The sequence below is a fragment of the Buteo buteo genome, chromosome 4 (genome assembly GCF_964188355.1).
Source record: "Buteo buteo chromosome 4, bButBut1.hap1.1, whole genome shotgun sequence".
NCBI classification, from domain to species: Eukaryota; Metazoa; Chordata; class Aves; order Accipitriformes; family Accipitridae; genus Buteo; species Buteo buteo.
Genome location: NC_134174.1, coordinates 26,128,804 through 26,156,053, shown reverse-complemented (window position 1 = coordinate 26,156,053; position 27,250 = coordinate 26,128,804). Strand labels below are relative to the sequence as shown.

The following is a 27,250-nucleotide window of genomic DNA, read 5'->3' as shown; positions in this document are numbered from 1 at the left end:
TAAATATCGAGGGGCTCTCCCCTCCATCGCTGACGCATTTCCAGCCCCCCTGCCCCTGGCTGCGCCCCCCACCCTGACCCTAAAACCGGCAGAAACGGTTCCACCAGATGGCAGATGTTTAATTTCCATAGAAATTGGGCTAAAACCACCCAAAAAACACCCCCCCGCCTCAGCCGGCAGGTTTTGGGGGGATTCACAGGGGTTCAGCAAGCACCGGGGATTTTACCGGGGTCCCACGTTGCTGTGGAGACGGCAGTGATGAACGGCCATCGGGGCCCGCTTCGTTAAACCTTAATTTCCTTTGGCAATTAAGCCGTGCTGGGAACGCTGGGGGACACGCACGCGTCTCCGACATAATTAATAACACCGCTGGGAGCCGCTAATTATAGCCGGTGCCAACAAGCGGCAGCCCTTGGCGCTCGGTTCATTACTCGGGCTTAATTATTCCTCTTTTCGCCCCCCCAAATCGACACTTTTTGCCCTCCCTTCCCCTCGCGGGTTGGAGCTCTATGGAAAAGCGCCGTTTTGGGGCTCCAAAACCCCCCTTTTCCCCCCGATTTCCCGGGGGGGGGACAATGATGACGACGACGTTGCGCCAGGCGCTCACCGGGGCTCCGTGGCCGTTTCTTTTTTTCCCCATTTTTTTCAAATTTTCCGCAATTTGGGGGTTTCTCCGTAACGAAGCTGGAGGGTAACTAGGGGGTTTAAGCGCAGCCTCTTCAGCCCCCACGACGGGTTTTGGGGGGGGGGGGGATCTGGGCTGTAAACCAGGGGTTTGGGGCAAGGGGAGCCCCAAAATTCAATAAAATCACCTCGTGTTTACGCACGTCTGGCTGCTTAAGGGCCCTGCCTGCCCTGGGCACCCCCCGGACCCCCCCCTCCCTTTTGGGACACCCCCCCCCCCCCGCCGCCCTTCCCGTCCGCCGCAGTGGCGCGGTCACTGCGCATGCGCCGGAGGGGGGGGTGGTGGAGAGGAGAGCACGCGCCGCTGGCGCGCCCGCGCGCGCTCGCCGCCCTCCTTCCGCGAGCGGCCGGCACGAGGCACGCGCCTCGCCCCCCGCCCCCGCGCGCCCCTCTCCCGCTCCCCCCCATTGGCTGCGGCGGGGAGCGAGCCCGCGCCAGGCCGGTCGCGCCGCGCTGATTGGTTGGCAAGAGCGGGAGAGAGACAGCGGAAGGGAGGGGGGAGAGGGGAGGGGAGGCGGGGGGAAAGAACCCGAGGGCGCCTCCCATTGGCTGCCGCGCGGCGAGAGGGTGGGGCGAGCCTTTCCCCCCCCCTCCTCCTCCCGCCGGCTGCACCTCTCCTCTTCCTATTGGTCAAAGCGCACGCCCTCTTCCTCCCCCCCCCCCACCGCCCCCCCAACCACCAGGTGGCGGGCTCGCCACGCTCGCATTGGCTGCTGCGAGGCGAAGGGGGCGGGGGCAGCGCTCGCGCTCTCTTCCCCCCCCCCCTTTACTCTCATTGGCCGCGCCGGCGGAGAACGCCGTGCCTATTGGTCGGCAGGGGGCGGGGCGCGCGCGCGAGAGGGGAGGGAGCGCTGAGGAGGCGCGCACGCGCGCTGGCTGCCTGTGGCGGGAGCGCGCGTCTCCGTCGCTCCCTCAGGCGGCGGCGGCGGCGGCGGCGGCTCCTTTGTTCCCCCCCGCGCCCGGTGAGACGGGGCCGCCCGGCGGGGATGGACCCTGCGAGCGGTTCCTCTGGCGGTCAGCGCGGTAAGGGACCGGTAGGCGCCTCTCGAGGGCGGCTGAGGCCGGAGCCCGGCTGAATGGGGCCGGCAGGGAGGGGTGGGAAGGGGCGGGGGGGGGGGCCGGCGGTCGCTGAGGGGGGGTACGGCGGCTCGGGAGGGTCACGGGAGCTCGGCGGAGCGCTGCTGCTGCGGCCGCGCTGGCCATTGTTCGGGGGGGGGGCTCCGCGTCTTCTCCTCCGCCCCCCCCCCGGCCATCATCATCAGCCCGACCTTGTGCCCTCCCCCCTTCGACCCCCCACAGCATCCCCCTCTCCCCCCCCGCCCCAACCACCACCCCCTTTTTCAGTCCCCCCCCGTATCCCCCTTCTCTTTCGCTCCCTCTTTTCGCCCCCCCAACATCCCCCACTATCCAACCCCCTCAGCATCTCCCCCCCGCCTTTTCAGCCCCCCCAGTATTCATTTCCTCTTTTAGACCCCCTTTTCAGCCCCCACGTAGCACTCATCCCCTTTTTCAGCTCCCCCATCATCGCTCCCCCTTCAGTCTCCCTTTTCAGCCCCCTTCGCATCCCTCCTCTTCATCCCCCCCCAGCATCCTCCTCCATTTCACCCCTTCATTCATCCACCTCAGTCTCCCCCCTGCAGCAACCCCTCAGTGCCCCCCCCCATCGGCACCCCCCCTTTCCAGCCTCCTTCTTCCAGACACCCCCCATCTCCCCATTGCGGGGGTCCCCGTCATCGTGTGTCCCCCCCCTTGTCCCCCACCCTGCCTTTGCTGCAGGAGTCGGGGACACCGCAGTGCTCCCCACAACCCCAGGCTGGCTCCCCAGCCTCCTTTGGTGTTCCCCTTCAAAAGGGGGGCACCCTCCCCCCAAATCCAGCCTTCCCCAGCCCACCGGGTGTCCGGTGCCCCCAGCCTTTCTGCCTGTGCAGGATCTGCGTCACCCCCTCTTTTACACCCTCTTCCCCCCTCTCAGGGGGGCAATGTACCCCCCCCCAGGGGCATTCCACCCTCCCCCAGCCCCATCCTCCTCATCCTCCCCGAGCGATTCCCCCCATTGGGGCTTTGTTTGTCCTTCTGGAGGACACAGTCCCCCCTCCCCATTAAACCACCCTTCTCCCAGGGTGCTTGCCCTTCTTCTCCCAAACCAGGACCCTCCCTAGCTGCTGTCACTGTCACACCCCCTGCCACCCCCCAGCTGGTTTTGGGGTGCTCTCTGGGTCTCAGCACCTCTTCCTCAGGCTGTGGGGGCCTCACCTCATTTCTGAGATGCTGGGATCAGCCTCCCTCCATCCTATCTCTCCCATCCCTTCCTGTCTCCCCATCCCTAAAATTAATTGATTTTTTTTTTTTCCCCCCCTTTCTGGGGGGTGGTGGCACAGGGCAGGGAGTCACAGTACCCGTGCGCCTGAGGATGGGCTCCCTTTGCCCTGGCTTCTCCAGGAGCTGCCCCGGCCTCTATCCCTCTGGGAATCCATCACCTTTCCAGCACAAAGGCTGCCCTCGGTGCGGGGGGATTGGGGGGATCTGGCACAGCCGCCGTCACCGGTGGGAACAAGGTGCAGTGAGGGCCCCGTCCTGGGAGGGGGATGTCGCAGAGGGGAGTTTTGTTTTTTATCACGATGCTTGTTAGCGAGAAGCCCCGCAGAAATCCCCTGGTGCCGCACAAAGCCCGATGAGCCTGATGCCCGTTCATTTACAGGGACGAGGAGCGTGTGCTGGTGCCCCCACAACAGATTGGGGGGGGGGGTGTCTCGGCCATTGTCTTCCATTTCAGGGGGTGAATCTGCCTCCCCTTTGTTGGCGGCGCAGCCCTCAGCGTCGTGGTCTTTTGTTTTGAGGCGGCGTCGCCATTGGTGCTGTCGGGGGGTTCCTCAGGGCTGTCGGGGGTCCCTTGGGGTTGCTTCTGGGGATTCTGGCCAGGACAGGGTGGGATTTTGGGGGTGCAGTCACCAAGGTGTCCCTTTTTCTGGCGCTGCGGGTTCCCGATGCGTTAAAGCCGGGCACGAGCATCATCCTGCAGGGAGATCCCTGCAGCGTTGGGCTGCTGAGAAACATCAAGCCTTTGGTAATTATTTTTATAAATAAGCTCCTGATCTGGGGGAATAATAACCCTAAAATTATTTTTGTGTGCTGTTCAGATCTTTTGAAGTGAAATGAAATGTGGTCTTTTCCTGCGCCAGCAGGGTGTGATTTTTAGCTTTCCCCGGTGAGGTGGGGGGGTGACAGAGGTTTTATACAGGTTTGGAGGGGTTTTCCCTGTTTTTTTTTCTTTTTTTCCCTGGATTGGTGGGCGATTTTGCCCCGGTCCGGTGCCGCTCCGGCTCTGCCGACCCACCTGCCCTTGGGATGGGAGGGAAGATGGGCAAGCGAGCCCGGGGACTCTGCTGCTAATTTCTCCTGTTAGAATAATTTCTATTTTCCTCCTTTGAAGATCAGAGTCTGAAGGAGGTGGGGAGGGGTGGTAGTAATTAAGGGATTCGTGCAGCTGCCGTTTAAAATTCATGAGCTGCACTGAGATAACGAAGAAATGAGCAGCCCGTTTCATTTACCCCCCGTACAGGTTGAGCTTCTGGGCTTGTTTCAACACTAAAAGTTTAGAAAAGCTTAAAAATCCTATAACCTTTTCTCCTGAGACAAGAAAACTCGGGGCTGAGTCAACCCCGAGCTCTCGGGGACGATTTTAACTGACCGGCACTGAGCTTGCAAACAAAATAAACTGGGTTTTCAGAGAAGCAACTTATTTTTCACCCAGCTGTCTCTCCTGGCTCTATATGTTACAAAAACGCACTGAAAGGCCTCGCAAATAGGCAAACCAAGGGAGCCACCCCTGACAAATGACTCTAATTGATTAAGGAAGGCTTTTTTCTTCCTGCAGTCAAGGACTTAATAACAATTCCTAGCCTGTGATCAAAAAAAGAAAAATAATCAAATTACAGTCGTGGAAAGGAGCGAGATGTATTTTTGTGCAGGAGCGTGTGAAATCTCTGTTGCCTTAGCGAATGCGCAGGTTATTAGTTTTAATTCTTTAATTGATTGCTGTGTGTTCATGGTGCGGTTGTGGCTGCCATCACCAGGCTGCCTGTGTGGCACCGTGCTGTGCCCTCACCCCTTTCCACTCCCAAAATCCCCCCTGGGGAGGTCCAGGGCTCACCGCGGGGAGGGGATGGCTATTGCTGCACGGCACGGTGTCTTCTACGTGCCGGTGGCCTCGCCGGTACGTGCCACCAGCAGCCGCTCACAGGACGGATGGCTTCTCCCTCTGTGGGTTTTTAACCTCAGAGGAGGTGCAGACCAGGCAGGAGGGGAAGCGGTGCCCTGTTCCCCTCTCCTGCACCTTCTTACAAGTGTTAACTTACCCGTAAGTAAGCAAATTTCCAAAAAAAACCATCAAATTGGTTGTGCCTCTTTAACTTTACATCTTTAACAGGCTGACAAGTAGTGCGCATCGTTAACGCTTGCTAATGCACCTCTCCTCCGAGAAATGGAGAGGAGCGCCCTTCTCCTCCTGCCGTGCAGCACAGCCAGGCGTTGGATAACAACGGGTGCCGATTAATTGCTATTTTTCCCTCCCTGCAGCATTGCGTTAAAAGCTCGTCATCCCGAGACCGCCCCGTGCCGGCACTGCGCTGTGAGGTGTCAGAGACCTCCATGCCCATAGGTAGGTGCCTGGATTTCGGGTTTCCTCGCCTCAGGAGCACCCAGCGCTGGTCAGAGACGTCCCCGTGGGTGGTGGTAGGGGGTCAGATGGGTTTTTCTTAGAAATAAGAATAAAATTGCTGCAGTGGAGAGGCAATGCTGGTGCTGTCCCAGGCCTGGGTCTCCAGCAGCACCGGAGAAGAGCAGACCTTGGTTTTTATGAAAAAGTACTTCATGCTTCTGTAACGTTCCTTGAAGTACACTGTTTATTTTGGTTTTCTCCTCGAAAAGCCAGCGCCAGGGGCGCGGCTCTTGCTCGCACAGGGCTGAGTCGCCTGTTGGTAGGTGGGTAGTGTCCCTCCGTTCCTCTCTGAAATGCCTCGTTAGTCCTCGCTTCCTCGTTAGCTGTGGCAAGAGGAGAGGGAAACGGCTCCTGCGGCCTTTGTTTTCCTCTGGGGCTGGAAGGACTTAACTCAGGGATAAATCCTTGCCTTCTGTTGCGGGTGCCTGCGGGCAGGCTGGTCCCTCAGCCTGGAGACAAGAGGCTCTGCAGCTGTAAAAGCTGAATTTTCACGGTACCTGGCACTGGCACAGCTGCGTGGCAGAGCGATGTGCTCGGAGCAGCAAAAATGAGTGAAAACGGCCGCCCGTCGCGTTTCTGTTCCCTTTACCTTTCGTGCCTGTGAACGCTGAAACCCTCAGCGCGATAGTGACTTGAGGTCCTGTCACTCTTCCCCTTCTGAGGCTAGCGAGGCAGCGATCAAACAATTCGAGAAGTGCCGGCGAGTGACGTGAGTATTGAATATCCTTTTCTTTTAAATTGGGAAATTTAAAGCCTGGAGAGCCATAACGTTTTCTTTAAAAGACAAGAGATGTGCCTGCATCCTTTGAAAGCCGCTTCAGGAGCGGGATCGCCTGAGGAAAAGGCATCCCCAGAGCGGAGGCGAGTGTACGGCTTTTCACGAGCACCCAAAAGACATTTTAATAGATGAAGGGTGCTTCCGTTCGCCTCCGAAGATGTTTCCTGCCTCTTGCGTGAGCGTGGGACGCCCTGTGTCGATATTTTGGGAAGCTTCCCTCCCCAGTGGCTGCTCCGTGTCCTGGGAATTGCCGCGTTTTGCTCAAGTCTGGATTTTCCAGCAGGAAATGAGCGTGAACTTTGGAGGCCGCCTACCCTTTTCGCAGCCCACAGATCCTTAAGATTATTAAATCTATGGGTTTGGCACTGCTACAGAGCCGAACAGATTTAGGACAAGGGGGAGATTTTAGGCGTGTTCTGCTTTTTAACAGCCACTTTGCACCTTTTTGTGTGAAAACACAAGCTCGTGAATTCCCCTGGCTGTGGGACAAGTGTGAATCCGAGAGCTTCTGTGGTCTGAGGCATGATCGTTCCCTTCAACACCGTGTTTGTGGGAAGTGCTTGGCTCCATCGTGTTTACCAACAACATGGGAGGAAAATGAAAAATAAACACCCACAACCACAAATTGCCAGAACAAATCGGGATGAAACGCCATCCGGCCCTGGCTCCCGGCTGGCAGAGGTTTGGAAGGGAGGGTTAGCAGCTCGACGAGGGATCGTCTACCCTGCGCTCACTGGGCTTCATCCTGAGTGCAGAGAGGAGCATCTTAATTAGGGTTGTTCTGGATATCCTGCACAGCCCAGAAGCATCTCCGGTCACCTCTTTTCGTTTAGTTCTTGAGAAATGTCCCTAATTTGTGCTGTGCTGTTTCCAGTGAAGATGTAAAAAAGGAGGAAGCGCTCAAGATGAATATTGGAGGAGCTGTAATATTACCTCGCCTTAAAAAAGGAGTGTTTCACCCTTCTGTAGTCCTCTGACCGCAGGTGGCAATCGCAACAAGCCTCACGAGTTTCTTTCCCTCCAAGCCCAGGATTTCTGCAGATTTAACTCTGGGACGGAGGGCAGCTCCGTTTGCCCAACACACATGCCAGAGAGCCACCTCTGCCAGCCATGTTTTCGGCTCTGTGTCGTCCTCCCGGCCACACTGCTGCATTCGGATCCTCCGGTTATGGTTCCTCTTCACTCTTGCAGCTGCAATGTGCATCAGAGCATGAAACCCAGACGTGGATTTGCCTTCCCAGGTGGCTGCAAGCATTTACCTGCTCCGGCGCAGCCCGAGCAGATGCTGGTGGCACGCACATGTGTTTCTCCCTGGCCTCACCGCTCTGAAAGCCACCAGCTTTGGACGTGGTAACACCACATCCTTATTTTACATCAAGTTTAACTTCTATAGTTTGCCTCACCAGCAACCAAATCTTTTAATCTGGCTTGGGCAGCGAATGGGGATTTTATATCCCACAGCAGCTGCAACGCGGCTGCGTTTTTAGGTGAAAATGGGGTGATGCTGCAGATTCCTGTCCCCGCAGCTCATCCTGGTGGGCTCTGTGCAGAGAAACGTGGTCAGAGCCTAGGGCAGTAGCTGTTCTTCTACGTTAACTGGGTGTTGTGTTCATTGCAACCATCTGCAGTCCTAAAAAAAACCAAAACCAATCCCGCACTTCCACTTCTCACTGTATTTTGAAGTCAAAATAATTTCTGTTTCTGTGATTTCCAAGCCCTCGTTGCAAGTAGAGTAGTTCAGCTGGAAGGGACCTGTGAGGATCATCCCGTCCAGCTGCCTGACCGCTCAGGGCTGACCTTTAAAAGTTAATGTCATGGAGGGCATCGCCCAAATGAGGCTCCTCTCCCAATCTATACCTCTGCCTGGCCTTACTTCGTCCCAGGCACAGAATCCGGCATTTGCTTTCGTTAATTTTCATGCTGTTGACGATCACCTGATGCTCTGATCTGTCCAAATCTCTCTGCACGGTCTTTCGTCCCTCCAGAGAGTCGACAACGCCTCCCAGTTTAGTATCGGCAGCAAACCGGTGCATTAACTCCTGCCTCCAGGTCATTGATAGAGATACTGAACAGGACTAGCCCCAGCCAGACGTACCCCCCTTCACCACGACCCTCGGCTCAGCCAGGACCCACTCGTCTCACAGTCCACGTTCACCCTCGCTGCCCATAATGGCTCCCAGCCTGCAAAAGTGACGTCAGTCATAATTATTGATCAAAACGAGATCTGGTCCCCAAGCAAATCCCTCGAGGCAAAAATCCCTCCCGTTACATCTTTCATCAAACCTCACGTTAAAGGGGAAATGAATTAAATCTGATGTCACTCACCAGGCAGATACACCCACTCTCATTTTCTTTTCTTAGTTTGCATTATACTTGCAATTGCAGAAGTGAGAGTTCCCACAGTGGGAATAGCGGTTTGGGTGGAATTGGTCCTGCTTTGGGACCAGAGGATGGAGTTGGGCCTCTCTGCGTCCCCAGCCTGTTTGCTGTAACTGCAAATATGTTTCCAAACCCCAAATTGGGATGGGTGTCCAATTTTTTTAAATAGTTCTTCTATGCCACATCTGAATTAACCAGAAATTCTAGTTTCTTGTGTAACAGCGATGCTTTTCCACACAAGTTGCCCATTTAACTTAAATGAGTCTCTGGGCCATTTAGGTGCTGGATTTCGATGCTTCCCTGCCCACTCCCAGCAGGATATTTTGGCTTAACCCACATCTCTGGAGTTAGGTTTGCTGGAAGCTGAAGTGAGTGCAAGGTGACTTCAAATCGATTTCAATGTTAGTGGGGAAAAAAAAATCACTCCCAGAACTGGTATAAAATCCCTTCAGCTGATCAAACGCTTTCTGTGTGGACCGGATAACAGCATGCTGTTCGCTCCTGCCCAAATCCCAGGAATATTCAGTGCTCGTGCTGCGAGGAAGATGGATTTGGAAGTCGGCTTCTTGTTCCTAATGCCGCCGGCTTTGCAAAGCCCGCAAGGCTGGGGTCGCTGACGTGCTCTCGGTTCGTTAGCAAGGGCTTTGCTCTGGGCGACGTGCCCTGTGCGAGTGCGTGTGGGCAGCTGCCTGTACCTAATCCTCGTTTCCCTTTTCTGTGCCCGGTTCGGGGGCTCTTCCAGGAGCCGCGGCAGCTCCAGCTGAGACGAGCTCTCTGGCGACAGGACCCCCTTCCCGGCTCCCGCTGTGAAGATGTCGACTCCGGATCCTCCGATGGGAGGAACGCCTCGCCCAGGGCCCTCTCCGGGTCCGGGCCCGTCCCCGGGTGCCATGTTGGGACCCAGCCCGGGACCCTCTCCCGGTTCTGCACACAGTATGATGGGACCCAGCCCCGGACCGCCCTCGGCAGGACACCCGCTGCCGCCTCAGGGGCCGGGGGGCTACGCTCAGGACAACATGCATCAGATGCACAAGGTGAGGGGGGGATTTTGGAGGCTGCCGCTGGGCACTGCCATCTGGCAGCACTGAACCTGCCGCTTCGGTAGAACATGGAAAAAATGGTTTAAGTGGCTTAGTTTTCCTGTTCGTTTATTTTTTTGGATGCTCACGCATTGTATTTCCCTTGAGGCAGAAAGCCTGAGAAATGAACCGTTTAGAGCTGAGTTTATGCGATTTGCTTACCACAAATACCAGGGTATTGTACCTGTCTCTTCAGCTCGCTTCTAGATTGCGAGTGGGGGCTGAGGAGTTTAATTCCTAAATAAGGAAGGAGAGTGAAACACCTAATGAAGGTTTCTGTCATTGGGAATTTGGAGCTCAGGGAAAATGAGCCTCCCTTCTCCCTTTCCATTTCTGCCACCAAAGCGTTGGGGTTTTTTTGTTTTATTTCATCATCTAAATCCCCTTTTTCTCAGTTCTTTCGATCTATAGCTTGTTCAGTCATCTTCAGCATCATCAGCTGAAAGACCTGGGGAAAAACCACACAGCCACAGCATTTAAGCAATTTCAGGTTTCTTTTAACATCCCTTATGCTTATTCCCCTCCCCACCACTTAATGTGAGTGGTTCGCTGTGGTCTACGGTATTTTGCCAGCAAATAGGTTTTCGTTTTGAGGAGGTTGTTGGCAACGTCTGGACACGCACGCTGTGAGCGGCGAATCCTTACTGCCTTTGGAGCGCGTCTTGCCTCCGTACGGCCAGCGTCATGCGGTGCAGCTCCCTGTGCTCGGCTTTCCTCTGTCTGTGGGAACGGTGTAACCAGGTCTTTGATTTTGGGGTGTTGCTTTTCTCCTGCAGCCCATGGACTCCATGCATGAGAAGGGAATAACTGACGATCCTCGCTACAGCCAGATGAAAGGGATGGGAATGCGGCCTGGCGGGCACGCGGGGATGGGTCCTCCTCCGAGCCCGATGGATCAACACTCTCAAGGTTGGTTTCTTTAAGAAAAGTGAGTCTTATTTTCATGGGGATGGGTCTGTGGATCAGTCTGGAGCTCCTAGAGCATCTGTGGCTCTTTGCTTCACTCTTCTATTTATATCTGGTGTCTGTTAGGATAGTCATGAAAACGAGCAAAGAAGTGCATGGAAAGGTCAAACTGGGAGAAGGACCATCTGTCCCTCCTTGCGTCCCGGTCTCCTCTGTGCCAAGATCGGTGTGGCGTTGTACACCAAGCGCCCTGTTCCCATACAGCCGCTCCCATCCAGGAACTTTGCTTGCTTTAAATCCTTCATTTTGGGAAGGATGTAGCACTCCCGGGGTTTTCGGGTTTAAACCAGGTGCAGGCTTCACTGGGGAGGAGTTTTCTGTAGTTCTTTTTCTTTTAACTCGGTCTTTCCATCCCCATCGCTGCGAGCGCCTCACTGTCGTCTAACTGGCTCTCTCCCTCCAGGTTACCCTTCTCCACTCGGCGGCTCCGAGCACGCCTCGAGTCCGGTTCCGGCTAATGGTCCGTCCTCTGGCCCTCAGATGTCCTCAGGCCCTGGAGGAGTCCCCTTGGATGGCACTGATCCCCAAGCTCTGGGGCAGCAGAACCGGGGCCCGACCCCTTTTAACCAGAACCAGCTGCACCAGCTGAGAGCTCAGATCATGGCCTACAAGATGCTGGCCAGAGGCCAGCCCCTCCCCGACCACCTTCAGATGGCGGTGCAGGGGAAGCGACCCATGCCTGGAATGCAGCAGCAAATGCCGACACTACCTCCGCCCTCCGTGTCCGGGACAGGACCAGTGCAAGGACCAGTGCAAGGGCCTGGACCAGGACCGACACCTCCAAACTATAACAGACCTCACGGTGAGCGCTGCCCCTGGGGAGGGATTGGCTTTCCTCCTGGCGACACTGGGGTTTTGCTGGACGGAGGGTGTTTTACCCCATTTTGGCACAGTTTGACCCTCTCCACTGCCCTGGTGTCGCCCAGTTTGGGTTTTCCATTTGCACCTCTTGCAGCCCATCCGATTCGTGGCCGTTAGCTTTCTGGGGACTGGGACTTCATATTCATCCCACCCGGCTGCTGTTGAAGCAGGGAGGCAGAGACTCCTCCAGGCAGTGTGGGGTTTGGGAGGGCTGATTCATCCCTCCGGTGCCATCTCTGATGGGCAGGGGGGGCACGCCTGGGGGGTTATGTGCTTGCAAAAAGATGTACGTGCTGCTCAGGCTCTCCTAAGCGGGAGGATAAACTTTACTCCTGGTAAACACACACAAAGATCAACATCTTAATGTGGTTTTTTTCTTCCTTTTTTTTTTTTCTTCCCTCTTTCTGTCTCTTTTTTTGGCCCTTCTGCAGGTATAGGAGGGCCTAACATGCCCCCTCCCGGACCCTCAGGAGTTCCCCCAGGAATGCCTGGGCAACCCCCCGGCGGCCCCCCCAAGCCCTGGCCGGAAGGTGAGACCCGGGGACTCATTGGCAGCAAAATTGCCTTAAACTGTGACATGGAACCGTGAGCCCATTAGGGGCTGGTGGTTAACAAAGTGATGTGCCGGGGCAGGGGGAAAGCCCACCACTGGTGCTCTATGCCGCTGGGGTGGAAGGAGCTTGGAGATTCCTGGTTAAAATCCTGTAAGCGGTGACTGAGCTCTCTGAAGGGCTGCCGTAATCAGCTCATTCTTCCACTCGAGCTTTATGAGGTTCCGTGTGTGCTCTCTGAGCCAGCCGTTCAGAGTTTAATGGCTTCATCTGGGGAGGGAGGCCGTTGGGTTTATTTGCTGCTAAATTTACAGCGCGGCAGAGAGGCGGTGGCTTCAGGTCAGAGGGAAGCCAGCGAACTGTGCCGAAGCCGGGCTCTGTGTACACAGAACTGCTTCCCTTTACACAGGGAGGCAACTTGGTATTTTTCCTCACAGCTTTCTTGACGGCGCTCTGGTTTGTTTTTCCACAGGACCAATGGCAAATGCTGCAGCCCCCACTAGCACACCTCAGAAACTGATTCCTCCCCAGCCCACCGGCCGGCCCTCGCCAGCCCCCCCGGCGGTGCCTCCCGCGGCGTCGCCCGTGATGCCGCCCCAGACGCAGTCTCCCGGGCAGCCGGCCCAGCCGGCCCCCATGGTGCAGCTCCACCAGAAGCAGAACCGGATCACGCCCATCCAGAAACCCAGAGGACTTGACCCGGTGGAAATCCTGCAGGAGAGGGAGTACAGGTAGGGGCTACGCCATGCTTGGGTTACGGGGTCCAGAGCAGCTCGCTCTTGACCTTCCTCACACCACCGGTACTTTTCGTCCTCTTGAGGCATACCTTAATGATTCCCCATCCTGTTTTACCTCTTCTTAATCCTGTTTTACCTCTTCTTAATGTGCGATGTGGAGAGATCTGGAGGGATGAGTGGGCGTACGTTTTCCTTGGAGCTTCTCAAAGCACCTTCCGAAATCTCGTCCCTCCTGCTTTCCAGGGACTGTCACCATGCTGATGGTTTATTAGAGACCGCGCGTGCCTGTCCACTGCGGGGGGAGCATCTCTGCTGTGCCAATTGATTAAAACAGAGTTAAAAACAGGATGCTGAGCTGCGGCTCAGCTGCCAAGAGCCTCTCATAAGGCCTCCACAAATCAGAGCTGTACTTGGTAGCTTCTCATCAGGAGAGGAGTGGAGGTGAATTTGTTGTGCGGGTCCCTGCCTGCTGTGAAATCCCGTCTCCTTCCTCTACAGGCTGCAGGCTCGCATTGCTCACAGAATCCAAGAGCTGGAAAACCTTCCTGGCTCCCTGGCTGGTGACCTGAGAACCAAAGCTACCATTGAACTTAAAGCACTAAGGCTGCTTAATTTTCAGCGACAGGTAAGCTGTCTGTCAAAGGAAATCTGATTTATTAACTCGCTGTGTGTGGGAGCTCTGGGTGGCATGAAACCTGCGCTATTGTAATACTTCGCAGCATCGCCCGTGGAATTAATTCCCTTTTTTTTTTTTAATCTGAATCTCTCCAAAAGCTGCGTCAGGAAGTCGTGGTGTGCATGAGGCGAGACACGGCCTTGGAAACGGCCCTGAACGCCAAGGCGTACAAGCGCAGCAAGCGGCAGTCCCTGCGTGAGGCTCGCATCACCGAGAAGCTGGAGAAGCAGCAGAAGATTGAGCAAGAACGGAAACGCAGGCAGAAGCACCAGGTCAGCAGTGACGTGCTGCACATGCCATTTTCAGGGTCACCGGAGGAGTTGGGCAGCAGGAGCTGGCAGGGCTGAACTTTTTTAGGGAATTCCCATTTTTTTAGGGGATTAGAGAAAGTTCCTCTTTGGACTAGGTGATTGTCATTTGGACTAGGTGATCATTGTAGGTCTCTTCCAACTGCAATATTCTGCTCTGTTAAATATGAGAGGAGTCAATCTCGCTTAGCTTGTGGCTTTAGATGTATTAACTTAGCAGAACACCTAAGTGCACGAGTCCTGACACCACCTGTTTGCTGTTCCTTTTCCTTGCAGGAATACCTCAATAGCATTCTCCAGCATGCTAAAGATTTCAAGGAATACCATCGCTCCGTCACAGGCAAAATTCAAAAGCTGACCAAGGCGGTGGCTACTTACCACGCCAACACGGAGCGTGAGCAGAAGAAGGAAAATGAGAGGATCGAGAAGGAGAGAATGCGCCGTTTGATGGTAAGCGGTTTGCATGTGTGCATGCAATGTATCGTGTGCGCGTGATGAGCTGTTACATGTTCAGGGTGGGCACAGAGGGCTCAGCTCACTTAGCAGGGTGTTAACGATCCTCCTTTCCGTAGGCTGAAGATGAGGAGGGGTACCGCAAGCTTATTGATCAGAAGAAGGACAAGCGCTTGGCCTACCTGCTGCAGCAGACGGACGAGTACGTAGCCAACCTGACGGAGCTGGTCCGGCAGCACAAGGCCGCACAGGTGGCCAAGGAGAAGAAGAAGAAAAAGAAAAAGAAGGTGAGTTGAAAGCGAAGCCTAGCGTGGAGCTGGAATAATGTCTTTGCGGAGGCACTGTTTTTGTCGTTTCCTTGGGTACTGGGTCGCTAACAACCGTCTTCCTTCTCTTTCAGAAGGCAGAGAATGCGGAAGGGCAGACTCCGGCGATCGGACCAGATGGCGAAGTAAGCCCAATAATCTTATTTCACGCCGTGCCAAGTAGGGTAGGAAACGTCAGCCACGTGCTGAAAAGGCCAGTTACAATCCTCCCCACTTCAAGGCTGACTACGATGATGAGATCTAATGCAGCGGGTGGCTAAATTGAGACTTCCTAAAATAGAACTTACACCAGGATGGAGAGATCTCTGCCCATCCTCAACACAAATAGTTTTCTCAGGCTCTAGACCTGCTGCAGGGGAGGGCGGTTCACTATTTAGGACATCGGGGAGCTTGGTTTTCTCCTCTTCCCATGTGAGCTTTGGCAGGTTGGTCAGGTTGGGATTCATGTCACCTAGGAGGGATCCGTAACTCTGCACGTGCAGGTGGCCCTGACAACGTACCAGGATTGACCCTGTGCGTTGAACTTTGTGTGCTCGGCACTTTGCAAAACCCCTTGCGAGCAGAAGAGCTTTTCAGTGATATTTCAAATTAATTATTCCTGTGTGAATGAAGTTTGGCATCTGAATATGCCTTCCAACACAAAGATTCTTCATTTCGATTTTTCAAAGCAAAATGTTAAATCTCGACAGCTTTTGAGCTTTGCCTGTCCTCTGGTGATGTGATATTTCAAGCAGTCAGCCATTTTGTTCTTCCCAGAGGTTGTTGCGGTGATCCTGTGGTGGGTTTGTTCGAAGCTGTAGATGTTGATGTAAATCCAAGCTCTGTTTCGAGGCAGAAAAATCAAAATACTGACCCGCAGCCTGACTTTGATTCCTCAGCCGCTGGATGAGACAAGCCAAATGAGCGACCTCCCTGTCAAAGTGATCCACGTGGAGAGTGGCAAGATCCTCACCGGCACCGATGCCCCGAAGGCTGGGCAGCTGGAAGCCTGGCTGGAGATGAACCCTGGGTAAGTCCCAGGAAGGGGGCAACGATGGGAGATTTTCTCTGGCCAACCCCCCAATGCCTTTGCCTCCGATCTGCGGCACGCCGCAGCTCGAGGGGGAATGGGGAGCTCTGGCCGTGCGCTGGGATTGTGCCTGTAGCAATGCTGTTCAGGGGGGGCTGGGACTGATGTTCAGAACGGGATCAGTGGGGAGGAAGGCGCTTGGCCTGGGCCCAAACCTTGGGGAGCGCAGGGAGCTGGAAGCGGCAGGACTGCGGATCGGGAAGGAAAGATTTCATCAGCCTCCCAAAATGGTGTGGGAAAGGCTTGCAGGAGGCTTGGTGGGTGGTCCCGGACGCAGGCTCTTGGGCTTATATGCTTTCCCGAGAGCGCATGTGAAAACTTGAACAAAGTGAGGGAAAAATAAACGAATAAGCATTTTATTATTTTAAAAACCCCAAAAAAATGATAACGAAATCCAAGTTTTAATGCAAGGGTTTCTAGAACTGTGCTGATCTCATGCTGCGCGTAGAGTGCTGTTGGTAGCAGATTTGCAATTAAATATTAATATTTGTATTTAATTAGATATGAAGTAGCTCCAAGATCTGACAGTGAAGAAAGTGGGTCAGAAGAGGAGGAGGAGGTAAGGAGAAATACCACTACTCTCCCTTACGCTTTTGTATTTTAAGTGTTTTTGAGAGAATAGGAGACAGCCATATGTACTGCACTAAGCTCATCTCAAGAATTACTTTTTCCAGCACAGATCTATGTCAGTCAGCTCAAATAAGTGTATTTAGAATAAACCCAAAAACCCATGTAAAGAATGTGAGGGGCAGGGGGAGATGGCCAGCTCCAGTCGTTAGCTGCCCGGTTTTCTTCCTGAATATTTCTCTTGTAACTCTTTGGACGTCCAGAAGCAAACAGCGTGAGACTGTGCTTCTGGTAGCCTCTGTCTTTGTTAGCAGACGTGCCTGTGCAGGCAGAGTCTGGGTCTGCAAGCTCCTGGGGCAGCGAGTGCTTCCCCTGGGGTTTTCTGAGCCTGTCCTACACCGTTGTTGTCCGCAGGCTCGGTCACTCCTGAGTGCGGCCGAGCAGGTTTTGCTGCTGTTGCCATTGTATAAAGGAGAATAAGCGGCTTTGTGCTCAGAAAGGTGCTCTTTGTGTCTCCTGGCAGGAGGAGGAAGAGGAGCAACCGCAACCTGCACAGCCTGCCCTGCCTGTGGAGGAGAAGAAAAAGATCCCCGATCCAGACAGTGACGATGTCTCAGAAGTGGATGCCAGACACATTATCGAGTGAGCCCTGCCTCTTAACCTACTCTCGTGGCGTGCCATGCTGTCTTCTGTTTCAAAGTTGCTTTTGTGAACCTCGCGTGCTTTGTGTCAAAGGAGTGAAATTGGGCAGGCGGTGTTTGCTCTGCTCCCGGTTTTTGAGAGCAGTCTTTCCAAAATGAGACCTAATTTGGCGCGTATTGGGAAAATTAACCACCCTGGGACTGACGGGGCTCCCCAGGAGCTTTCTCCAAAGGGATCATCTTTCTTATCTCCATTTCTACTTTCCTTTCTCCTCCCGCCCCAGAAATGCTAAGCAAGATGTTGATGATGAATACGGGGTGTCTCAAGCTCTGGCGAGGGGCCTGCAGTCGTACTATGCCGTGGCCCATGCGGTCACCGAGAGGGTGGACAAGCAGTCCACGCTGATGGTCAACGGAGTCCTCAAGCAGTACCAGGTGAGAGGCTGCGGAAGGGAGCGCTGGCCCTGCCGTATGTGGGCACACTGTTTCTGGCAGCGCTGCCAGGAGGTTTTGGTGGGAGGCACTGAGATTTGGGCTGTGCTGAGAAGCTCCTGGTAGCAAGAAACGGGAGCTGAGGGCCGAGCCAGCGCGCCGGTCTGGTGCAAGATAATGAGCCAGACTGGCTCGCTGCTTAAAACAAAGAACACTGGCTCTCTGCGTGTGTCCTTGGCCCTAAGAGGAGAGGAATACATTAATGCCTGTGACTGGCTTTAAATAATTAAAATGAGATCGTTAATAGTGTATAGGGAGTTCATCTACATAATGCATAAGACAGGGGGTGGGGCGCGCAGGTCGTTAGCACATCTGATATGCGACTCCTCTGTCTGCAGTCTGATTTTTTTTTTTTTTTTTTTTTTTCATCCCTCGATCACTCCCTTTTCCCTGTAGATCAAAGGTTTGGAGTGGCTGGTGTCCTTGTACAACAACAACCTGAACGGCATCCTGGCAGATGAAATGGGTCTGGGCAAAACCATCCAGACCATTGCTTTAATCACATACCTCATGGAGCACAAACGGATCAATGGACCCTTCCTCATTATAGTACCTCTCTCGTAAGTGCCGTGCCTGAATTCATCACCCCTCCCAGCCCTGTGCAGCACAGAAAATGCTTCTTGGCCTGGCATCCGTGCCAGCTCTAGGCCTCTGCGGTGTGATTCCCTATTGTGCAAGGGCCAATTTTACCATTTCTCTCTCTTTTTTTTTTCTTTTCCTCTCCAGAACTCTGTCGAATTGGGCGTATGAGTTTGACAAATGGGCTCCTTCTGTGGTGAAGGTCTCATACAAGGCAAGTACCGGCGTTATTTTTGCATGCACTTACCAGACTCCTTTGGCCACTTGTTTCGTGAGGATTCCTTGGGTGCCAGTTTGCCTTTTCTTCCTTCCAGTCAAACAATATTTCCATTATCCCAAAGAAGCTGGGATGCTTTCTGGCGCTAAATCGATGAAATCCACATTTGGTTTTCATTCCTTAACAGCAGAAGGGATCCAGCTGCTACCGTCTGCACAAATGTTCTTGCTGCCTTTCTGTAACTGGAACAATTGTTCCGTGTTGATAACTACTCCCACCATATCTCTTCTCCTGGAAATCATATTCTGGTTTAACATTTCTGTTTGAAATTCTTTCTCCAGGGCTCTCCAGCAGCAAGACGGGCATTCGTACCTCAGCTCCGAAGTGGGAAATTCAACGTCTTGCTCACTACTTATGAATATATCATCAAAGATAAGCACATCCTGGCCAAGGTGAGTCCTGCCAGCAGCAGGCAACAGCAGCTCCCTGTTCGGTGTTATCTGGGCTGTGGCAGGAGGATCGCCTGTCCTCGCTGCACTTGTGGGCACTGCACAGATGTCACTGAGACAGTCCTTGTCAGAAAAATCCTGCTGTCTTAAGTGAGATTTTTATCTCTGGAGTCTCTCATCATCATGTGGCAGGAGGCGAGGAGCTGCAGCTTACCCTCAGCAGCCAGAACTGATGTAGCATTCTTGTTGGTTTTGGCTGCATATCCTGTGATACAGCAAACAATTTTTTCCCTTTTAGTAAAGCAATTCATAGGACAATGAATATTTATTAGAACCCCTACAAGATCATCGTTGCCCTTCTGCCCTAGCTGACTGGTGAAGGGGTTTTTCTGTACTTAGCCGGCAGCCACAGGGTAAAGATCAAATATTGAGGCTTCCCTTGGGCTGGAAAGGTTGTGCCGTTTCAAAAAAGCACGCAGACAATGAGCCAAGTCAAAACCCTGGGTTTAAGGAGTTTAGTCTCGCTCAGAATTAGTTCTGCAGCGCTGCTTACCTCAGTGACAGGAGTCTGCCCAGATTGTAAGATGTGTTGAAGCCTCAGCAAGGCTTCGAAGGGAACAGTCTTCTCTTTTCCCTTTGTATTATGGAGAGTTAAACACTATTTGATTTGTTAATGGCCAAAAATCTCAAGAAATACTGACATTGCCCAAAGCTGGCATCAGTCTCTGTCAGCTATTTGGCATTAGCGTCCTTCCTTTCTTCCCACTCCTTCCGTCCGTCTCTGAACCAGAGACACAAATTGCACCCGATGGGAGCAGTTCCCTGGCAGCAGCTTAGAAGTCAGCGTGGATTTCCACAGTCCCAGCTAGCTTGGATCTCTCCTGGAAGCGTGGTCTACCAAAGGCTGCTGGTGGGATTCTCCAGTCATAGCTGCGGTGCAGAGAGCTGCCATCCCTTGCTCACACCCCCCTTCTCCTTCCTGCAGATCCGCTGGAAGTACATGATTGTGGACGAGGGCCACAGAATGAAGAACCACCACTGCAAGCTCACCCAGGTCCTCAACACACACTACGTGGCTCCGCGCCGTTTGCTGCTGACGGGAACCCCGTTGCAGAACAAGCTCCCCGAGCTGTGGGCCCTGCTCAATTTCCTCCTGCCAACCATCTTCAAGAGCTGTAGCACGTTTGAGCAGTGGTTTAATGCTCCTTTTGCCATGACGGGAGAAAAGGTACGGCAGGAAGCCGGGTGGTGGCTGATGCCGCTGGTGGGGCTGGGGGGTCAGGGCTGTCATCGGCCACTGGGTGTTTTAGGTAGCTTGTGTTTGGAAACGCTCGCAAAAATCTCTTAATTTCTACTTGCAAGGTGCAGAGCACCGTCCTGTAAAATGTAGTTTCTTTGGGCTGGGTTTTACTGGAAGACTGGAAAATACAGAGCGTTAATTGAGTACTGGAAATGAGGGTAGGTGAACGGTTCTCCTGACCCTGAGGTATCTTAGTGTCGGCGGGAGAAGCCAGTTGGGCTCTTGCTAGCGTAGTTCTCAGATGGTGAAGGTGCTGTCAGTGCTGCTGTTAATGGCTCTGGAGCTGTTTGAAGCGACTCCTGTTGAATTGCAGCAGCTGAGGTTTTGCAGAGCAGATTATCGGGCAGCCGGGGGAAGATAAGTGAGCCTGAACTTAAAAAAAAAAAAAAAAAAAAAAAATCAGTGCAGAAACCTCGGATTGTGATGATTACATCAAAGAGACTTTCAGTGTCCCAGTTCTGCCATGTGCAGAGCAATGCGTCGTTATGCCTTACCCTGACCAGGGGAATCTTGCCGGCGTTGACGGATGCTGAGGAAGGGAACTTCCCTTGTGTAACGGTTCCTTTCCCTGGTGACGCAGGTGGACCTGAATGAAGAAGAAACCATCCTGATCATTCGGCGTTTGCACAAAGTGCTGCGCCCCTTCCTGCTGCGGAGGCTGAAGAAGGAAGTAGAAGCGCAGCTGCCTGAAAAGGTAACAGCCGGGATGAACTGTCCTGCTCTTCCCCCCATCTCAGGGTGTGTGTGTGGAGCTTTATTCAGCTCCAGGAAGAGGTGGCTGGTTTGATTCATCTGAGAACAAGGGACTTGTGGTCCCTCCAGGCTTTAGAAGTGGATGGGTTTGTGCCAAGCGCCAGAAGGATCTTGGGGTTTTGGAGGTGCTCGCTCGCATCGCCTTGGGAATTAACCTCTCGGTCCTTGCAGGTGGAGTACGTGATCAAGTGTGACATGTCCGCTCTGCAGAGGGTCCTCTACAGGCACATGCAGGCCAAGGGGGTGCTCCTCACGGATGGCTCCGAGAAGGACAAAAAGGTCTGGCCACCAAAGTCCCTGCTTTTGGCAAATTCCTCCGCCATCAGAGTGGGGCTGGAAACGCCTCCGGGAATGGGGGTGTCTGTTCCGTGGCTGTCCTCAGTTGCCACATTAACAGATAAAGCAAAAACCCCCTTTACAAGCAAAGCAAGAAGTCCTGGAGGGACGGGGTCAGAGCTGTGGGCCAGTGCCCCGCTCGAGTGGATGGGCTGCCTCGGGGGGTGTGGGTTGAGCCTGGCCCAGCGCGAACCCCTCGTGCGTCCAGACGAGCCGTGAGAGTTGTGGTGGGTGTAATCCTGCGACTGCAGGAAACCCACGGAGGCCGCTGACTTCCTTTTGAAAGTGATCGGAAAGTCAAATGGCAATTAATTAGAAGAAAAAATAAAAAGGACACTTTGATCTGAACTAAAAGCTGGAGGTGAAAAATTCCATGTTCTTCAGCTCCACTCCCCCAAAGCAGCTGGCTTTTCAGCAGCCTTTGCTCCTTAGAATTCTCAAGGTGACTTTAACGTCTGTATTAAAAACTTCACCCCTCACTAACTGGGGAGAGCTTGGCTGCCCACCCAGGCAGTCCTGCTTTGGGACCAATGCCTCTAGACACAGCTTCAGCTAGATCTGGGCAGCGCTGGAGCCTCAGGGCTGCAAATGCCCAGCTAAATAGGCCCAGAATATTCCTCACGACCACCTGGATAGCTATTGTGATCAGTAAACTGAAATTCAGATTTCTAATTTCTTGTCTCGTTTGTGCAGGGTAAAGGTGGTACGAAAACCTTGATGAACACGATCATGCAGCTGCGGAAGATCTGCAACCACCCCTACATGTTTCAGCATATAGAGGTAACGTGGGCTCAGGGCTGGCACGCACGGTGATCGCACACCCTCTGGAAATGTGGCAAAACTGTTCCGTCCCCCTCCTAAATGGAGATAAACCGAACGGAGATAAACCAAACAGCTGTTGTGGCTGCGGCACGGACCAACCACTAACCACCTCAGTGCCAGGCCTGGCTGCTTGGCCAGCCGAACGTCAGCCCTCAGCGCGGCACTGTGCCGATCGGGCTTCCTTCAAAACGCTCCTTCTTGCTGCCCAAAACAGTCTGAAATCTGTTCAAATGAGCTCGGTGAAGCAATATCACCTAAAAAGAGCGAGACTGGGTGTATCCCTTCAGCCTGATCTTTTGGGGCACAAACTCTCTGCGTCGGCAGCAGTGCATTGCCATCTGACACCAGGCAGATTTTAAAATCGCTCCATTCCTGTGCTTGTTCCCCAAGGCACTTTGGGAGCGGCACCTCTGCCGTCACCAGTCCTCCCTACCTGACCCCAGGGCCAGTTCTCTTTTAGGGCAGTTCCAGGACTTTGCTGGATTTACTCGTGTGCAAGGACAGTTTCTAATATTGTTTCTCTTTCTGATCCCAGGAATCCTTTTCTGAGCACTTGGGGTTCACAGGAGGTATTGTGCAAGGGTAAGTAGGGTATTTTGGAGTTATAACAAGTGGAGTTATAACTTGTGGCTTTTCCTTGTGAAGTGGTTTATCAGTGCATGTTAAATGCACTAGCACTACTGCAGTGAGCGCTGGTAATCCTTATGCAAGGCAGACACTGTGTTTTTAGCATCAAATCCTTATTTCCCTCTTCTATTCCCTCGCAGACTGGATTTGTACCGTGCCTCAGGCAAATTTGAGCTCCTCGACAGAATCCTCCCCAAACTGCGAGCCACCAACCACAAGGTGCTGCTCTTCTGCCAGATGACCTCCCTCATGACCATCATGGAAGATTATTTTGCTTATCGCGGATTCAAATACCTCAGGCTGGACGGTGAGTGCCTCTGATGCACAGGGACAGCAGCTGCCCCTCTGTTACTTATGGCTTGCGGTGAGGATAAACCCCTCTCGTGGGGCCGAGCAGTGAGGTAAGCTCCTCTGGGTTCACTGACCAGGCATCTCTTGCAAGGGAAATAGGTCTGCAGCAAACAGCACGTTGTAAAGCAATTAACCCTGCTTGCAGGATGCAAATTATAGCAATAAACCTTGCAGTATGCAGGATGAAAGATATAAAGTGCAGCCTTTGACTTTCTACATTATCATCGGCTGCTGCTTCAGTTACGGTTTTCGTTTTTAAATTCAGCCGATCTACTATTAATTCTGAAACACTGAAGGATGCTGTTAAGGGCCAGCTGGCCTATGACATTATTAAAATAATGTAAATATTCATTAGTTGGATTCCAGGTGTGGAGCTTAGTTTGTGCACGAATCTAATGTAGGAGAAAAGGAAATTCAATTCACCATTTTCGGTTGGAATAAACCACTGAATACCTGTAAAGATGCCCCCAAAGCTGTGGGGCTGCTGAAGTCTGTGCAGACCCAAACCCTCTTTGCCAGCAAAGAGCGGTGCTAACTCCTTAAAGAATTGATCTGTCGAGAGAAGCGTTAAGATCCTGAGAAGGTGAGGTGCAGAACAAGACCGAAGCAGTATTGAAACTGAGGTTTCTCCCTTCTAGTCAGTCTCTCAGAGCTGTTTGTTCCTTCGGTCACAACATTTAACAACTTCCAGTGTGGGATGGGTGTTAGCGCGGCGTCATGCTTGTGGCCAGCACCTTACTGGGCAGCCCTTTGTGCTCATAGCTGAGCAGTAACTCGCCCCACGTGCCCCTTCCCCAGCACCGAGTGGGGAGAGTCATGGCCCCACAGCACAGTTGGAGACAAGGCATTTACACACCACAACTAGCGTGAGTGTGAGCATCTCTTAACGGTTCCCTGTGAAGTAGGGCGAGCTCACCTCGCACCCCAGAGCATCCCCAGCTCTCCCCTGGGCTTGTGCAGAGCCTTTGTGTGGTTTACGGAACTGCATTTCTCTAATGAGAGCGAAAGGAGGATGGTTTTGGGGAGGACGGGCTGGGAGAGACCCTCGCGTATTGCTGAGCTCGGTCTCCTGCTGCTGCCAACCTCCCATAACGACCCCAGCCTCAAATGTACCAAACGCTGCCTTAAAACCAGCCGCGTTCCCAGTACCACTGTCCCGAGCTCTGGGAGATCTTCTGATCCACTCATGGAGAGCCCAGATGCCAAGTCGGGCCAGCAGCACCTGCCCGCTTTAGCCATTCCTCTCCGTCTTGCCCTTTATCTCAAGTCTTTCTACTGAAAGCGGCCGCACGTTCCCCCCGCCCTGCCTCATGCTGGGCTGCACCCACCCTGACACGGTGTCCTTTCACAGGACGCACACCCACACCCGACCAGCTCTCCCTTCCCCGCTGGAGCCGGTCGTTCCTGACGGCCGGTGCGGTGCCTGCAAGCACCCTGACGCCGCAGCCTCGGTACCCCAAGTGCCTCTTCTGAGCCCCCGTGCTCCCTCCGGATGGTGGGCAGCCCCTTCCAAATGCCGCGGAGCCCCTCGCCCTCCCGCCCCACCAGATCTTGTGACTGTCAGGGCAGGAGTAACCCTTCCTCTCTGTTTTTAGGAACCACTAAAGCAGAAGACCGGGGCATGTTGTTAAAGACTTTCAATGAGCCAGGCTCTGAGTACTTCATTTTTTTGCTGAGCACTCGGGCTGGCGGGCTGGGTCTGAACCTCCAGTCTGCCGATACTGTGATTATCTTTGACAGCGACTGGAACCCTCACCAGGTAAAAAACAAACAAACAAATCAAAACAAAAACACCAAACAAACAAATAAAAGCGAGCAAAATGGATGGAGAAGACGGCTCCATCCGCGCCATCTCTCTCGCATGCCTAGAAGAGCACCGCGCTCGCTCTCGAGCCTTAGCACTTCTGAGATGCGCAGCCGGTGCTGGCAGTCCAGCCTGACGATGAAGACCCTCCGCCCAAATGCTGCCGTTTCTGTCCATCCGCTGCTGCGGTGTCATAGCTGTGTCCCCGGGATGAGAGCCAGCAGTGTAGTCTTGCGCAAGAACCTTGGGCGTTTGCCCTCCCGGCTGCGAGCGGGGCTTGGTTCTGGCGGGTGAGGCAGGCTGGAGGACAAGCCGAGAGTCTCGTGCAGCTAAATGAACCATTGCGCTGGCAGTAAACCTTTAAAGATTATTTCTGCCAGCAGCTGAGGTCAGAGAGCCCTTCCTCCTCCCAGCACGAGTCGAGGCATTGAAACTCTGCCATCCTCCGAGCCCGGTGCTGGCAGAGACCTGCAGGCACGCTCCTGGTGACGGACGGCCTGCGAGAGGCAAGAGAGCCATCCCCAAATTCTGGCTGCAATTGCCTGCATGGCCGTTTTCTTCCCCATGCACACTCGGGCCACCAGTACCAATGGTTTCCGTTAACTGAATTCCCTGCGAGTGTACCATAGTCCTCAGGGATTGCTGAGAGCATTCAGGGAGCAGCCTGTGTCTCCCATGATTTAGAGGATAAAGCGTGTTTTATCTCGGCGGGAGCCGGCTGTAAATCACTCAGCAAACGATGCGCCCTTCCCCGGCAGGACCTGCAGGCGCAAGACCGAGCGCACCGCATCGGGCAGCAGAACGAAGTGCGCGTTCTCCGTCTCTGCACCGTCAACAGCGTGGAGGAGAAGATCCTTGCTGCTGCCAAATACAAGCTGAATGTTGATCAGAAGGTTATCCAAGCCGGCATGTTTGACCAGAAGTCCTCGAGCCACGAGCGAAGAGCCTTCCTCCAGGCTATCTTGGAGCACGAGGAGCAGGACGAGGTAAGGGGCAGCGCAGGCAGCTTCCTCCTACTCCAGAGCGCGAATGGCGAACGTGTGGCTGGCTTTGCTCCACTGCTCTGTGCGTCCTCGAGGCCAAGGGCGTGGGGGCTAGAAGGAAAAAGGAGCATGAACACTTGTTTCTATTTGAAGTGAATTTTTAGCGTCGGTGAAAGGTGCCGGATTGACAGCCCTGGAGACTGAAGTCCTCTATTTATCCACAGAACAGATACAGCGCGGGCAGCGGCAGTGGCAGTGCAAGCTTCCCCCACACTGCCTCAACCCTGTGCCTGAACGCTGAGTTGGAGGAACCACCTCTAAAGGTGAGAGGGGTTGTTCAGTCTCCACGCCCATTCAATCCTCGGCCTTGCTGCTGAGACTGCCAACGCACGTGCCAGCTCTGACGGTGATCTTTGCACCGTGGATAACCTGTCCGCTAGAAACTGGACTGAGGCCACCCAAAAACACATCTTTCACGGGCAACCGAACAAGCGTCGGATGGTAACGATGTTCGGTGCTGTGCTCCGAGCGGACGAACTGCCGCGCCGCCTTCTCTCGACATTGAATCGGGGATTTAAAATCTTGCAGGAAGAAGATGAAGTTCCCGACGATGAAACGGTCAACCAGATGATTGCGCGGCACGAAGAGGAGTTTGACCTTTTCATGGTGAGCATGGCACAGGCTGCGGAGGAGGAGTGGTGCCCGCTGTTCTTCCGAGTAGCAGCTAAAACGGTCTCTCTAACAGAAATCAGCTGAGAGTGCTTAACGAAGCCGTGACTCGTTCAACAGGTAAAACAAAACAGTAGAGCAGGGGCTCAAAGTCAGGACGCTCCCAGCTCTGGTAAGGGATGAGCTCGGGGGGGAGCCGGAGGAGAGGGGCTGAGCCTTGGGCTCCACTCCTGCTGCGGGAAGGAGGAGATGGGGCTGGGAGGCGTGTGCCAGGACTCCTGTCCCTCAGCAAAAAGCTGTTTCCCCACCCAAAAGAGCTCCGGCCTGAGAAAACTCTTGGAAGTGGGACAAGGAGCATTTAAAATGGAGGAAAGGCTCCTCGTAAAAGGAGACCGCCAAGCTCCGAGCCTCATTTGAAGGTTCAAGGTCTCGTGGATGGCACTGGTTTGGGCAAACCCTGAATGAGGACAGGGTGTTTGTGCGAGGCCGGGTGTCTCTCACCCAGAGCTCACATCTCCCCAAAATTGCAGCCCTGTCAGCTCTGCCGGTGCACGTGTAACTTCTGTGCCCGACACGCCAGCCCACGGTCCCCAAGGGGCTTTGGTAGCGGCAGACTTGCCCAGACAAGGCTGGTGGAGAGAGGAGAGCTCCCCAGCCCCGGCGGAGTGGTCAGCTTAACAAGATCCAACCTCCCACCGCCCCTGCTCTGCCTCCCGGTGAGCATGCCGCGCTTCTCCCCATTTGCGGCCGGCGGGGTTTATTTTACGCAGCCTCTACTGAGCTGTGAGGAGCCGGTAGCTACTGATACACCTCCAGCTCCTTGCGTGGTTCCTCCAGCCATGCACGCTGGGTGGTCAGAGGGCAGCATACCCCTGTCCCTGCTGTCACCACAGCCCTGTGCCAGCTCAGATATCCTCAAGCCCTGTCCTCCAGCCATCTCGAGGCTGTGCCTATTCTGCAACACCCTGTCCCTCCTCCAAGGACACCCCGAGGTGTTAGGGACATGGCGGCCACCCTTCGCCGTGGCTTTGCCGGCAGCCCCACAGCAAACCCCTCTTCTTCCAGCGCATGGACCT

At 54.1% G+C, this 27,250-nt stretch overlaps 1 protein-coding gene across 1 annotated transcript in view; it reads left to right on the top strand.

Annotated features, from left to right (window-relative positions):
- The first annotated feature begins 1,575 nt into the window (after positions 1 to 1,575).
- Positions 1,576 to 27,250, top strand: part of SMARCA4 (SWI/SNF related BAF chromatin remodeling complex subunit ATPase 4) — a 27,145-nt gene continuing 1,470 nt past the window's right edge. Inside the window, exons 1-29 of the mRNA XM_075026703.1 lie at positions 1,576 to 1,707; positions 5,260 to 5,341; positions 9,301 to 9,592; positions 10,414 to 10,546; positions 11,007 to 11,405; positions 11,896 to 11,994; positions 12,488 to 12,746; positions 13,251 to 13,377; positions 13,527 to 13,700; positions 14,013 to 14,186; positions 14,309 to 14,476; positions 14,590 to 14,640; positions 15,394 to 15,524; positions 16,086 to 16,143; positions 16,675 to 16,793; positions 17,077 to 17,227; positions 17,681 to 17,844; positions 18,011 to 18,077; positions 18,422 to 18,532; positions 19,515 to 19,757; positions 20,410 to 20,523; positions 20,754 to 20,861; positions 21,612 to 21,698; positions 22,276 to 22,322; positions 22,508 to 22,674; positions 24,314 to 24,477; positions 25,281 to 25,508; positions 25,730 to 25,828; positions 26,094 to 26,256. Of these exons, the coding sequence (XP_074882804.1) occupies positions 9,371 to 9,592; positions 10,414 to 10,546; positions 11,007 to 11,405; positions 11,896 to 11,994; positions 12,488 to 12,746; positions 13,251 to 13,377; positions 13,527 to 13,700; positions 14,013 to 14,186; positions 14,309 to 14,476; positions 14,590 to 14,640; positions 15,394 to 15,524; positions 16,086 to 16,143; positions 16,675 to 16,793; positions 17,077 to 17,227; positions 17,681 to 17,844; positions 18,011 to 18,077; positions 18,422 to 18,532; positions 19,515 to 19,757; positions 20,410 to 20,523; positions 20,754 to 20,861; positions 21,612 to 21,698; positions 22,276 to 22,322; positions 22,508 to 22,674; positions 24,314 to 24,477; positions 25,281 to 25,508; positions 25,730 to 25,828; positions 26,094 to 26,256 (4,027 nt within the window). The 5' untranslated portion in view covers positions 1,576 to 1,707; positions 5,260 to 5,341; positions 9,301 to 9,370. The remainder of the gene's footprint in view (positions 1,708 to 5,259; positions 5,342 to 9,300; positions 9,593 to 10,413; positions 10,547 to 11,006; positions 11,406 to 11,895; positions 11,995 to 12,487; positions 12,747 to 13,250; positions 13,378 to 13,526; positions 13,701 to 14,012; positions 14,187 to 14,308; positions 14,477 to 14,589; positions 14,641 to 15,393; positions 15,525 to 16,085; positions 16,144 to 16,674; positions 16,794 to 17,076; positions 17,228 to 17,680; positions 17,845 to 18,010; positions 18,078 to 18,421; positions 18,533 to 19,514; positions 19,758 to 20,409; positions 20,524 to 20,753; positions 20,862 to 21,611; positions 21,699 to 22,275; positions 22,323 to 22,507; positions 22,675 to 24,313; positions 24,478 to 25,280; positions 25,509 to 25,729; positions 25,829 to 26,093; positions 26,257 to 27,250) is intronic.